This window comes from Passer domesticus, chromosome 10, assembly GCF_036417665.1.
Source record: "Passer domesticus isolate bPasDom1 chromosome 10, bPasDom1.hap1, whole genome shotgun sequence".
NCBI lineage: Eukaryota > Metazoa > Chordata > Aves > Passeriformes > Passeridae > Passer > Passer domesticus.
The window spans coordinates 26,589,548-26,603,180 of record NC_087483.1 but is presented as its reverse complement, the minus strand read 5'-3'; the positions used below and the strand labels follow the sequence as shown (position 1 = coordinate 26,603,180).

The window sequence follows — 13,633 nt, the reverse complement described above, 5'->3', positions numbered from 1 at the left end:
CAATACACAAAAGGGCCTATAAACCCCTGTTATCCCTTTTTGGGGAGTTCATGGCCCTGTGAAACCAGACTCGGGCAGAAGACCAGTATGTTTGACAGCAGGCAAACACTTTGCTTATTAGCCCTGAGAAAAAAAACGTTTGGAAGCAGAGGTTAGCATATAAATCAGATCTACATTTCCCCTGTTTATTTCTCCTTTATATCCTGCAACATCTTGTCTATGTGTTTCTCTCTCTGTCTGCGCCTGCTATCCCATGCAAGTTTTTCAGAGAACTTTTTTTTGCTGATTCTGGATATATATTTGGGTATCTTACACGCTTTTCACTTGTTTCACTTCTTGCCTGTAGCAGGCCAGTCCAATTTAAGATAGACTCTACCACAACTAGTGACAATTTGGCCCCAGAACTCAGCTCTTTCACCTTCCTCTTTTACCCGGTATCAAAAACACTTATAAGGAGGCTGCATTTTTATTCTTCTCCCTGGCTCATTTTAAAAGCCTCCAAGTTATTCTTGACAAGAGGAAAATCCTGCTAGTGTGCAAAGGGCAAGGAAAAAAAAAGAGCAGACAAATCATTTGGGGAAGAAATTGAGAAGTTGTTTATGAAGAATAACAAATGAGCTAGCAATTGCCAAATTTTTAAGCATGTTCAGCTGAACAGGGTAGTTAAAAACACTGCCAAATGTCAGATAAGCTTATTGATAAAGTTATGAACCACTTTTCAAAATGAAAAATAGTCTATTATTTACCATTGCCTGGAAATCCACCTGTGCATTAACCAGAGCTTTTGCAATTTGTGCTGAGTTCTGAAAATGTACATTATCTAAAAAGAAAAAAAAAAAAGAGATTGTCTGTTGAAACGTGTTAATACCACAAAGCATAAAGTTATAGTGCATTTAGCTGTGTCCACTAATTATCAAGTGATACAGTTGACATTACTAAGAACGAGTAAGCATCTTATGATAGGTCATATGGAAATCTACCAAAGATCTAAGTCCTGACTCAATCAAAGATAGATGCTTAATGTTTTTCAAACAAAGTGATTCTGGCTCTGTGTTTGTTCTGCCATTTGCAAACCTCACCATCTGCTGTTCCATGGATGAGAAGATACTCTACATTTTGGAAATTCTTTGCTCTTGCCATCACAGTTGAATTCTGTTGAGAGGAAAAAAGAACAGTTCAGCAACTATAATTTAAACCACTTATTTATAGTGCTGAAAGGCTTTCATTACCTAGTAGAAAAACAATCAAACAGTTGCACTGACATGACAGCAGTGACTTCACATCAGTCTGACATTACAATAGAAACCAGGTATAAGGCTGTATATGTGTGTATATATATCAGTCTCTACAGAGGGATCTGAACAACCTGGATCAATGACCCAAAGCCAATTGTCTGAGGTTCAACAAGGCAAAGTGCCATGTCCTGCTCTTGGGTCACAACCACCCCTATGCAGCACAAGGGACCATGTGGAAGGGTGGTTGGAAAGCTCTCTGGTAGAAAAGGGCCTGTGGGTATTGGTTGAGAACAGCTGAACATGAGCCACTGCATCCCCAGGTGGCCAAGAAGGCCAGAGCCATCCTGGCCTGTACCAAAAATAGTGTGGCTAGCAGGACCAGAGAAGTGATCATCCCCCTTACTGGGCACTGTTGACGCCACACCTCAAATCCTGTGTTCAGTTTTGGGCCCCCCAAGAAAGACACTGAGGTGCTGGAGTGTATCCTGAGAAGGGCAGTGGAGCTGGGGAGGGTGAGTGAGTGAGTCCTCTGAGGAGTGGCTGAGGGTGTTCAGCCTGAAAAGAGGAGGCTCAGAAGGGACCTTAACATTCTCTATGACTCCCTGAAATTATGTTTTAGCCAGGTGGAGGTTGGCCTCTTTTCCCAGGCAAGAGTCAACTGCCCAAGAGGAAATGGCCTCAAATTATTCCAGAGGAGGTTTAGACTGGATATGAGGAAAAATGTCTTCATGGAAAGGGTTGTCAGGCATTGGAACAAGCTGCTTAGGGCAGTGGTTGAGTCACCATCTGGAAAGGTAGTTAAAAGATATGTAGATGTGGCATTTGGGGACAATGGTTTAGTGGTGCACTTGGAAGTGTAAGGTTAATGGCTGAGAAGTCTTCTCCAAACTAAATTGTTCTGTGCATCTGTGACTTTGGCTTCAGGACAGGAATACCTATAAATAAACACTGTTTTTTTCTTACATCATTTGCATGTGTTCTGAAAAGCACCAGCAGAAGAAACAATATAAATCTGCAGCATATTGATGATATCTGCCCATAAAAGGTCCCTGTGCAAGCTTGGCTTGCAGCAGGTAGCTTTCTGTGCTGTCACAAATGTCTCTACACTATCAGAAACAGATTTGATATTTAGTGTCTTTTCTAAGGGCCAATTCATACAAAGAACAGCACCAGTCATGTCATTCCCAGAATGCTCTAATTCCTGGCAACCCAGACAGATCTACTAGGGCTGTTTGGTATTGAACATTTCTGTTCTTTGAGTTGGGATGGAAATACATACTGAGAACACAATTCAAATTTTAACAGGAGTGTTTCCACTAAGTTCTTTGGATGTTAATTCAGGCCTCTCTGTATCCAGAGCTGGTGAGTGTGCTGCTAGAGGAAACTACAGACTTCCTATCAATGTCAAGAAAAGAATGGCAACCTGTTCTAGGTAGGGGTAGCCGCTCTGATAATTTTGTATTCTTATGATCTTATTATCAGAGAGCTAAATTTGTATGAAGCAGCATATCTCAGCTAACAGTAGCAACCAAATCCTTATTAACAGTAACATTTTAATTCCTGTCACTTCAGTTCTTTTCTAGGCTAATTGTTTGCACTGGCAGAACAGTCTGACTTGTCGAAGTAAGAAAATAAGGACTTCCATTTAGCATTTTTGGGATTTCTAAATACAAACCCACAATTAATTATGGAGATAAGAATTTCATGGCAGTAGCTTTGCTACAAAAGGACTGTAGCATGAGAGTGAGTGGGCCACTTTCTTTCTTCACAGTTCTACTTATCCATATAAGTGCTATTCAAATTTAAGGCAGAATGGCACAGAAACAGAATTCTCACCTTATAGTGCTCAAGATTATCAGACTGTATAGGAAGACCCATAAATCGTTCTGTGTAGATCGATGCTGAAATTAAATAAGAAAAAAGTATAGATAAAAAAGTGCAGCTGTTTTGTGGCTTCAGTGACACATAGGAAATTAAATTATGTTTAACTCTGTCTGTTCTTGGTTTCCTCATAACACTAAATATACACATATTTTAAAAATCAGCTACGAAGGCTAATTATTTACTGTTCTCCAAACCATCTTTGAAGAAATAGTGGTTTTATATTCATCTAGCTTTTGGGGATAAAGTTAATTAATTGATACAGCTTTATGCTGTTGGGTTGAACTCCAGAAGCCAGTTGAATAAGGCAATGAGCCAGTAAAGGTGCAGACTAATTCTGACACCTTAAAAAGAGGAGCTGAGGATTTACATGTGTATTAACAGTAAATATGAATATGCATAATTTTTCTACTGAATGTATATATGCAGCAATTGGGAGCAGGAAAGAATGAAGGCATGAACTCAAAAGCGGCCCATTGTTTTCCAGGTCTCTGTTCAATTCCTTTTTCTAACTACAACAAAGACTGGCAACAGATTTGACAAAATAAATGTGAATTACTGAACAGTATCCATCACCAAGAAATCAGTAGAAACATCTCTCTTTGAGCTGCCTTGGTATTTGTATTTTAACTAGGAGCTGGTATGAAAATTTATGGAAAACTGACACAGCAGCTGCTACTACCAGAAGATTACTTTCTTTATGACCTTGCCTTGAAAGAGGAACTGACACATATTGAGCAGTCAAGCTGCAGTATTACAAGGACTTTATTTATTTAAGGAAGTCAGGGCTTTCTGACAAAGAAGAGCTGTCATCTTTCCCTCTCAAAAGACAGTTCATGGCCATTGTAATCATTAAGGATTTGGGATTGTCTATCTTGTCCAGTTTGATACAATGTATTAAAAAAAAAAAGAAATGAGACTCCTTACAGGAAAAGAAAATGTATCAATTTACTCTCGTCCCCATAGTTTATTATGTATCATTTATGTGTGCTACCACAGAGAGCTAAAGATGTGTACTATGCCTCCCAGATCAGCCAAGCAAGGCTTCTGAAGATAATTTGCAATATAAGTACAGAAAAAATATAAGTAGCCTATCTTTTATCAAAGTCCTTTATCATTCCATGAAAACAGAAAATGTGCAATATCTGTTGTCAACACAGTGTCAAACAACCATATTGGGCTTAAGTTTTCAATAAAATAGACTCTTTCTGAATTGCTGGCATTTCTACAGTATTTTGAGCCAATTTTTCCACCCTCTTCTACCAGTATAGCTACAACAAGTCCACAGAGGTCAGCAGAATTGCATTATAATGACTAAGTGGAAGATTCAGCTTGTCAATTATTGAGAAAGGAAAAGCAGATGAATTTAAATAAATTTTAATTAAACAGTCACAGATCATAATGCTTTTAACTTGACATCGTCCCTGAATGGAATCTTCGTTTCCATCTTACAACTGTTCAGCTCTGACTCAAAATGGAGGGGGGTGGGACAGCTTCTGACAAAAGATTATGGTCCAGAATCTCATCTGTGCACCTAAAAGAGGGTTGGACAGAATTTAGAAACTCTAGGGGCCAGTAGATCCTGTGACATACTATTCAGAGACTCAAGGATGTAACATCCTGTAGTTTTGCCCCTAACACAGTTCACCCTAATGTTAACAAGATCTGTTTGCCAAAACTTATGACTCATGACTTCCTTTTGTTTCCTTCCTTCCTTAGTGGAGGTACATTTGCCTGTTGGGATTTTATAGTGTGTTTTCAGCAAGATTCTTTAATTGCCACCTGAAAATACGGGGATGTAGAGATTGCAATGGTGCAGGTCTAATCTGCTTGAACTTAAAAGCTTCATTTGAATTGTGACGCTGGGACAAATTTTTATAACACGTCTTTTATTAAGGGACTTTTGTGAAAGCAGCGTTTTATGCCTGCATTCTGGAAATAATTTTGCGATCATAAGTAAAAATGTCTTAAAAAAATCTTGATGCCAGTGAAAACATGAAGACTATGCTTCCTGTGTCATACAAATATTTTCTCCTTTGTTTGCAAAACACCATAAATACAAGGAATGTCTGTGCTAGCAGTCAGGGAAGGAATCTTTCCCATTTAACCAAAAATTTTTCTCATAACCAAGACTTCTTAGAAAACGACCATATGCTAAGTAAATGTGTTCAAAGTGCTACATTCTACTCATTGAAAATATTCATGCCATGATTTTTTTTTACACTAAGGTTCCTTAACACCATGCCAAAAGCTTAACAGGTCGGCAAGTATGAGTATGTGCCTGCTTTATTCACACAGGAAGGCCTTGGGAACATACACCCACTGTTGTTTCCTCTCAACGGTTTGGAGCCTAACTCCATAAATATAAATAAGAATATATATTGTACTTATTGTACAACAATACAGGTGTGGCTGAGAAACATTTACAGGGAAAAGTATTTAATTAAAAATATTATATTGAACACAATATAATATTTTCTTTCATTTTTTTCACTGCTTTTTGGAAACAACTGCAGTCATCAGAAATACTGATTCCTGACACAGGTCATCTGTGGTTTCAGAAGTTGAAATGTACTATGATTCTGTTGCTGGCAGATAAATCACTTCAGCTGTTTCTGAATTCAGTGATAATGCTTTAATAGGACTTTAAGGCAGATCACTCCTTAATAGCAGTTTATTGAGAGGGCTTTATACACTTACTGTTATAGAAGTGCATATGGAACTATCCAGACATACCTTCTCTGTGACAAAATCAGTTCCAAACTGCCAGTTGCACTCAGTTATTTTCAGCAAGAAAAACATTAAACTTAAGGTCTTAAAAGTTTTAAATCTAGGTAATTTGAATGTCTTTATGTTTCAAATTGCCAGTCTCCTGCAATGATTTAATTTAAGAAGTCATTAAATGCTACATCTTGCTTTCCAAGTCAGTATTTATGACAAGTTTCCATACCATAATATTCCCAGCTGGAAACAGGAGCCACAGCCATTCCGCATTTAAATACTCCACTACCAGATCCAAGTGCCAAAGAAGCTACATAGCCACCATAGGACTAGGAGGAAATTAAAGACAGTTTAAAATTAGTACTATAATTTTGTTTTCTGAATCAAACTCATATAAACTAATTCCAAATTAACTAATTTGCTTTGCATGCATGGAGGAAAAAGTAACAAAAGGTTAAGAATTTTTTGAAATGAATTTATTGATATCAAATGGATCTGATGTAATTTCTTGTGAGAGAGATTAGACAAATTTATCAAATAATTTCTTTTTTTGCTGCTTCTTCAATGTTTATCACTGTTTTCATTAGCACTTACAGTCACAGAGAAATTGAATTTTGTGGCGTCCTTCATGCTAATTTAATGCACCCTATAGCTCAAAATAGGGCTAACTTCAGATGGAAATTATACTGCACTCTCATCCATAGCACACATCCTCTCCACTCCATCTATTTCAACAGTGATCAATGCTGTCATATTTTTTTTCCTAAAACCAAACAGAAACCTTCCTTCTGGCAGCTGGTTATCATTGCCTCTCATCCTTTCAAGGTGCACCTCCAAGAAGAGTAGAGGTTTTTTCCTCTCCCTTAATAAACTACCTAGGTTTTGCCCAAGATCAGCATATTGAACTGACTCAGTCATCAGTACTAATATACTCATTACTTCAGGATGGAGCGATTCCTCCCTACTGCCTGCCACCATTCCCAGTATTTTCTGGCCTGATTCCTCAAACTGGGATGCAGAAAGGAAGAAAAAGTTCACGGCCATAAGAAGGGTAAAGCAGCAAGTAAGCCTGGATATAAGAATAGATCTGTGAAACTGAACGGGGCTAGTTGCTGAGAAAGGAAAATAATGTAAATAAAAAGCCTTTGGTTTGCCTCTCCACAGGATGTGGAACTGAGGTCGGAAAAACTCATATAAGGTCTTTGCAAAATAATGGGTTTCTGTTTACTTTGGAATGGAGGAAGGAATAAAAATATGGTGTGTCATGAAAAATTCTGAGGATAACTTCAGTAGCATCTAAAAGACTAAGGGAAATAAGCTTTTTTTTTTTTTTTTGTACAGAAGTTAATTTAGTCCATCCTCTTAACTTTCCAGCTTGAAATGATAGTGAGAGATATAGTAGTAGAGACAATAATTAGTAGAATTTTTCCAACTCATCTGATTTGCTCATTTGATCTTTCAAAAAATAAGTCCACAAGGCTAAAAAGTAAGGGATTAGGATTGGGCAGATAAATATATTCACTGTAACAGGCCAAGAGAGAGAGTTCACAATCCAAATTACTTTGGTAGTTATTTAAGAGCTTTTGCCATCTTGAAGAGTTTGCTGAGTCTGAAAGCACGAGTTCATGCACAGTCACCAATCTGCAGCCTATAAATAAGGAAACACCTTTCAACTCATTTCATAGCTTACAGACTAGGAAATGGTATAATAAATTGGAAATAAATTGGAAAAAAAGGTCGAAAGGTTTGGCAGTAGTGCCTTTATTTTAATATTATACCCACTACTGGAATACAATGTGTCCAAGCTCTTAGTTGGTTCTGGAAACACTGTGGTGAAATAAAATATGATGTGATTTAAAAAAGAAAATATTTTCTTGAGACCTTAAATTACCTAATGTTACTTTAGAATTATTCACTTCTAAGTATCTGTGTCATTTAATTTCACCATATGATACTCATTTTATTCTAGTGTTACAGTAGTAACTGTACCAAAGTAACTTAAATATTGGTTGGTAGAAGCTTCATAGAAAGATTTTAGCAACTCTGCTCATGTGCTGTCTAAAATGAGGCAATATATCTGGCTATTAAAGGTTTTGGGAGCATTACAAAGAGAAATACATGAAAAAAGCAAAGATGAAAAATAGACTGGCTAATAATTTGGTATGACTCCCATACTGCCCAATTTTTCCACGTCTTGGTGAAGCTGTCAATGTTATAAACCCCTCAGATCCAGATTCATCCCTGATGACCATTGCAAAGCCAGCCAAGTACACAGTGATTCAGGATGATGCAGGGGTCACATTTTCTGATGAGAGATAGTCATAGGACTTTTCTCACTATTTTAAACTCAGGTCAGAAAGGACAATACTTGAATTTTGACAGTAAGTCCCTAAATTAAAAGTAAAGCCAAATAAAATGTCTTAACTTGGCTTAACTTCCAGTCAAAACAATGTATTAGACATGAGCTTTTCAAAATTCCCTCTTGAGCTGCCAAAGATTCCTTTTTGGGGGCTTGAACTGTTGCAATTGCATGTATATAAGTAACAGCAGGAACCATCCCCTTTGGCAATACCATCATACATTTGCAGAAGAAATTTTATATATACATAAGACAGAACCAGGAAGAATAAAAAAAAAAATCATACTGCAGGATTATTTACAGATAGATATAAAAACTCCAATCACTTACCCAGCCCCATATTGCTATTCGTTTCTCATCAATGAACCCCATTTCTATAAATTTTCTGTGGAAAATGAAATCACAGAAATAAATGCATTATTACAAAAAAATTGCTAGTACAATAACAATTTAGGAAAAAATTGTTTTTTCTTGCACTTCTTTTTCCACACATCCCACCAATTTGAGCAAACTGACAATCAACATAGCATGCCTGATTTCTACAAAGCATCAACTATTCAATCAATAGGTGTTGAAAGGGAAGAGGAAGAATTTTTTCCTGAAAGAAAAAAACAACTGAAATCAATACTTTCATCATAACAAGTTTTATTCCACTGGATGAGGATAATTTTCATTGCTTTAGTGCCAAAGGTGCAGGATTACCATTAACATTCAGACTTCATTGTGTAAGATGCCCAATATACTGATGTCACAGTGATTGTTTGATTTCTCAACGGGAATAGTATCGACTTCTGAGAAGATTAGGGATTCCCTGGAGAGTAAGCTTTTTTTTTTTAATGTGCCTGAAAAGCAAAAAGCTCTTATGGCTACTTTAATAAAAAAATAATAATGAAGGAATCATCTATTAATGCTCCAAGCAGGTAATCTTGAAATGTATAAAAGGTGCAAAACTTATGCTCCCAAGAGTCAAACAGGTCAAATATTAGGACTCCTACAATTATCCTGTATCAGAGTGTGGAGATTGTATTTCTAAAGATGTATTAGCAATAGCAAAGAAAAGAGGATGAGGCAAAAGACCACAAAGGGTTGAGAGTGACAGATAAACACAACAGGTTCAGATACACATCAGGACTCATTGTAGCCTTATTTACTAGAACAAGGGCAAGTAATTGACAACACCCAAAACGTGGGATACTATCTGGGTGGGACAGAGTTAGAAAAGCCAAAAAATTATTCAGTTTTGTTATATTACTGTCTTAATCCCTGGGGCTCCACCTACAGTAAAATTCCCTCCAAGAACTTCCCACTAGAGTACAGAGGCTCTCTAAAAATCATCCATCTTAATCCATGTGTTAGATCAGGAAGATGGAATGCACTACATTTAACTGAATAAAAATTTAGTCTAGGTGCTGACAGAAAACTGGGAAGTGTGAAGTCTGAGGTCATTTTTTCATGGCCTGTCTCAGCAGATTTTGCAACTGCAGAATCAGTTTAGGTTCCCTCTGATATTCTGTGTCTGACTGATGATGCAGAATAATATAGAAGCATTCTTCTAATATTTTGAAGTATGCCACTCCTCCTAAAAGTTTCAAGATAGAAAATAAAATAATAGAATAATAGAAAAACTTAACATGATATACAACTATTCTGTTTCATTTATCACTGAAAATGATAATGAAGCATTTATATCTATAACATTGAGGAGGAAATGAATTATCACAAAGCAGAAATAGGAAGGAACAGATAATCCTTCTAACACACATTTGTAAGTATGGGCAGTGCTCTCAAACAAGCAGAGAAAGCTGTGAAAACCTGGGTTGCTACCTCCAATTTTCAGCTAAAATACTCCAGTATCTTAGTGGAGTCTGGAGGAAATAGGGCATTTACTGTTGCACCTGGAAATCTATCCATCTATCTATCTCTGATCACTCTGGAATCCATCCAATCTATCTCTGATGGGCCAAATTCCACATCAAAGGCTCGGCTACATTCCTGCCTTGCAGACATCTCTGTGGGGTTCAAACTAACACTTCCTCAAATGCTCACTTTAGCAGTGCTACCACATCTGTAAGAAAGACAACCTTTCTTTGCAATCCTCATCTTTCACTTTCTCCCAAAATCTCTGCATAGGGAATTTGTTTCCCCTGGAACACTTTAAAGTGTTTTCATGCAAAGGAGCAGCTGTTGGGGAACACTTATCAAGGTACCTTCTGTTCTTAACTATCCTATAACAGCACAGAATGCAAGTTTGTGACTAATTGACTTGTAGAACATTTGTGTTGGTTTCAGTTTCACTACAAACATCTCATGTAACCTTTAGCTAATCAGCGAGGTAAATCCCTATGGATCTCTGGTAGTCACTAAAGTAGGCTTGCCCTACAGGAAATAACTTCAGAAAAATGGATAATTGGCTTAACTTTCACCACTGACAATTGTATTTCTTTAGGTTTAGGATTAAAGCCTCTGATGATTCTCTTATGCAATGCTAGTGGTGAGGTCCAAATGTGAACTTAGTGGTATATGGACTTAATATACCAGACAAAACCTCATTGACATCAGGCAAACACGAATATTTTATTTTTACAAATGTTTTTGTCTTATATCCTGGAGACCTCAAGTCTTCAGAAGAAAGCCTGAGAATTCAGTATTTCTTTCACCTTATTACTCAGTGTGCAAATACAACAGATATACAGGGAGATAATCTACTTACTTAACTGCTGAGATTTGGTCCTCAACTTCATAGACTCCAAGTCTTCGATACACTGCATGTAAAATCTTGTCACCTTGATAAGCTGTCCCTCTGCCATCCACCAGAGCAACAATGATTCCCTCTTTGCTCGCAAGATAGGTTATCCAGCTAATGCTAAAGGTTTCCTTTACATTCTGACTGCAAGGTCCTCCATACCTGAGGATGAAAATTCACACATTTTCAACTCATACTTACAAATTTATAAATGGTTATTGGACACTGGACTATAGCTATTGGCACTGATAACATTTCCTCCACATGTATTTTGCTACATGACTGTGGTTCAGAGAGCTCAGTAGACAAACAGTTCTACTACTATTTTCAAGTAGTTATGAGATTTTGCTATCTAAAATCCATTTTACTCATTTAGGTCTTATCCCTAAGGGAAATAATTAGTTTCAGCTCAGACTAAGTGGTGCAATGTCAGCTGCTTGTCCTAAGGGGAATCCTTGGAAAAGCCATCCCTCAAAGATTCAATTCTTTGCTCTCTCCAAATTCCTTAGGACTAACATACCCCTTTTTAGTGCGTTTCTGCTTTTTTGTATTTGACTTCCACATACAGTCAGTAATGCCAAAAAAGAGCAAGATTAAGAAGTACTGCTCCTTATGCTTTTTGGCTATCCCCAGACCTTATTTGTTTCAGCAGGGAATATCATGTGCTGTTGGAACTGCGGGCAGAACACACCCCGCTTCGCTGAGCAAACAGAGACACTCCTCATGAGAATGGCCTAATGCAAAGTCCACATTTGACCTCAAGGACAGGACTCTTCTACTCTAAACTTCAAACATACTTAGCATTCTTGAACCTTTGGATAATCGCTGGTTAATAAAAAATGATGTAATTGTTTATTACACCACTCAGCTCTCCTTTCTGCATATTTTTTAAATTTTTTTCACCACTGCAATTTTTATTGCTTTTCTGCCTACAATAAATTATGTAAAGTGCTCTTAACAAGCAAGTCCACATGGCTTAGTTTTCTTTTCATCTTAAAAAATGAAGCAGGCTCTAGTATTTTTTCATATTAGCAAACCTGAAATCAATACTTTCAGACTGCCTCATGATAAACAGAAGAAGCAACAGAGCTAAGATCTACAAGGAGTAACCGACATAATTTTAGCTTTTCTCTTTCTCTGAGAAAGTAATACTTACCATGCTAAGATTAACATTAAAATCCTTATTGATCTCCATTGGGATGAATTTACATTCCAGAAATACATTGAAAAAAAACACAACAAATGAAACAGAAATAAGAAGATTTGTTTTTGCTTTATAAAATGTTGCACATGTCCTGGGTTTTGTTAAATTAGAAAAAGTATGTTTTCTAACAAAACAAGAAGAGTCAAAGAAAGGAAGAGTTACATACACCTGAATAAGCAGAGGATACTTCTTGGATCTATCAAACTGTGGAGGTAGAAGCATTTTGTACCACAAAGCTAGAAAAGACAAATTAAAATTAGATTCTTAATGGTTGAAATGATTCCTCTAGGCATAATCCAGAGTCTGGTGTAACAGTATATGAACATGAATCAGCACATAGTACACAGCGCACGAACTGTGAATCACAGAACTGATGCAATTAACTGTTTATATTGAGCTGTTGAAGAACAGCTTTGAAGGAACCCACATTTACTTTAATTTAGCTATGCTAAATTATTACTTCACAAAAGTCTAGGTTCTCAGTTTTTCCAGATGCCTAGAAAAGCCTAACTCTTTTAAAATAATCAGATATTAGTTTTTGAAATTTTACACTGTTTTATTACCATGGGATACTGTTGGTAAGTCACTGCTGAAAAGAACAGTGCAAGCAAGTCAATATAATGCACAACACATGAAAAGCAGTTTACATTTCCCATTTGATTACCACCATATTATATTGTTTTTACACAATATTGAAACTCCTTACCAATAGTATGAAGATTTTTTAAAAATGTGCGTTGTGAAACAAATGTATTTTAACTATAATTTTACTGAGAGATACCCTGAGGCATAGACAAATCAGCTGTTATTGAACAGGGCAGAACCAGGCCAATTTTTCCCAATATGACAGGCCAACAACTTTGTTCTACAGAAAGACAATAATTACTATAACAAAATTAAGGCAAAATATTAAAATGGTAAGAATAAAAAGTACAATGAAGATGTGTAATTCTTACTTAAACCATCCACTTCAAGCTTATTAATTTCTTCTTTTGGCAGTCTGATATCTTGCAAAGCAGACTGCAATTCCCAATTGTCTTCCAATACTCTGAGCTCTAAGTAAAAGAAATGCCTGAATTATTAACTGATTTATTGTTAATTTCTCTTCAGTAATTAAGATTCCTTTAGTTTGTGTTATTAGAACAGAAAGGAAATCTGTGAATTTTACAAGCAGAGTAATGAAATCCACTCAGACACTTCTAATTTGGCTTGATCACGTATCTAAATGAAAGAAAAGCACTGGCATTGCAGAGCACAAATACTAGTTAGATTTTTATAGGACGTACATTTTGCAATGCAAATCATTTCACATGTTGCCTCTGAGTGTTAGAGTCCCGCATGTCAAGAGGAAACAGCTTTCTCCTGCAGATCCTTCATCCCAGTTTTGTAAAATGGGGGAGCTAGAAATGCAAAATTCATGGTACTGTGCAAAACACAGTCCTGTATCTCCTGTATTTCCCCTCTTGCTTATCAGACTAACATCAGTTTAA

At 36.7% G+C, this 13,633-nt stretch overlaps 1 protein-coding gene across 2 annotated transcripts in view; it reads right to left on the bottom strand.

Moving 5' to 3' along the window:
- The window catches only part of FAP (fibroblast activation protein alpha), a 36,750-nt gene that overhangs the window by 749 nt on the left and 22,368 nt on the right, over window positions 1-13,633 (bottom strand). For both annotated transcript variants that reach the window (XM_064434710.1, XM_064434711.1), the window contains 8 exons: window positions 13,100-13,198; window positions 12,310-12,379; window positions 10,907-11,101; window positions 8,527-8,581; window positions 6,067-6,166; window positions 3,072-3,136; window positions 1,080-1,152; window positions 747-820 (listed from right to left, as the gene is read on the bottom strand). In XM_064434710.1, coding sequence (XP_064290780.1) covers window positions 747-820; window positions 1,080-1,152; window positions 3,072-3,136; window positions 6,067-6,166; window positions 8,527-8,581; window positions 10,907-11,101; window positions 12,310-12,379; window positions 13,100-13,198 — 731 coding nt within the window. The remainder of the gene's footprint in view (window positions 1-746; window positions 821-1,079; window positions 1,153-3,071; window positions 3,137-6,066; window positions 6,167-8,526; window positions 8,582-10,906; window positions 11,102-12,309; window positions 12,380-13,099; window positions 13,199-13,633) is intronic.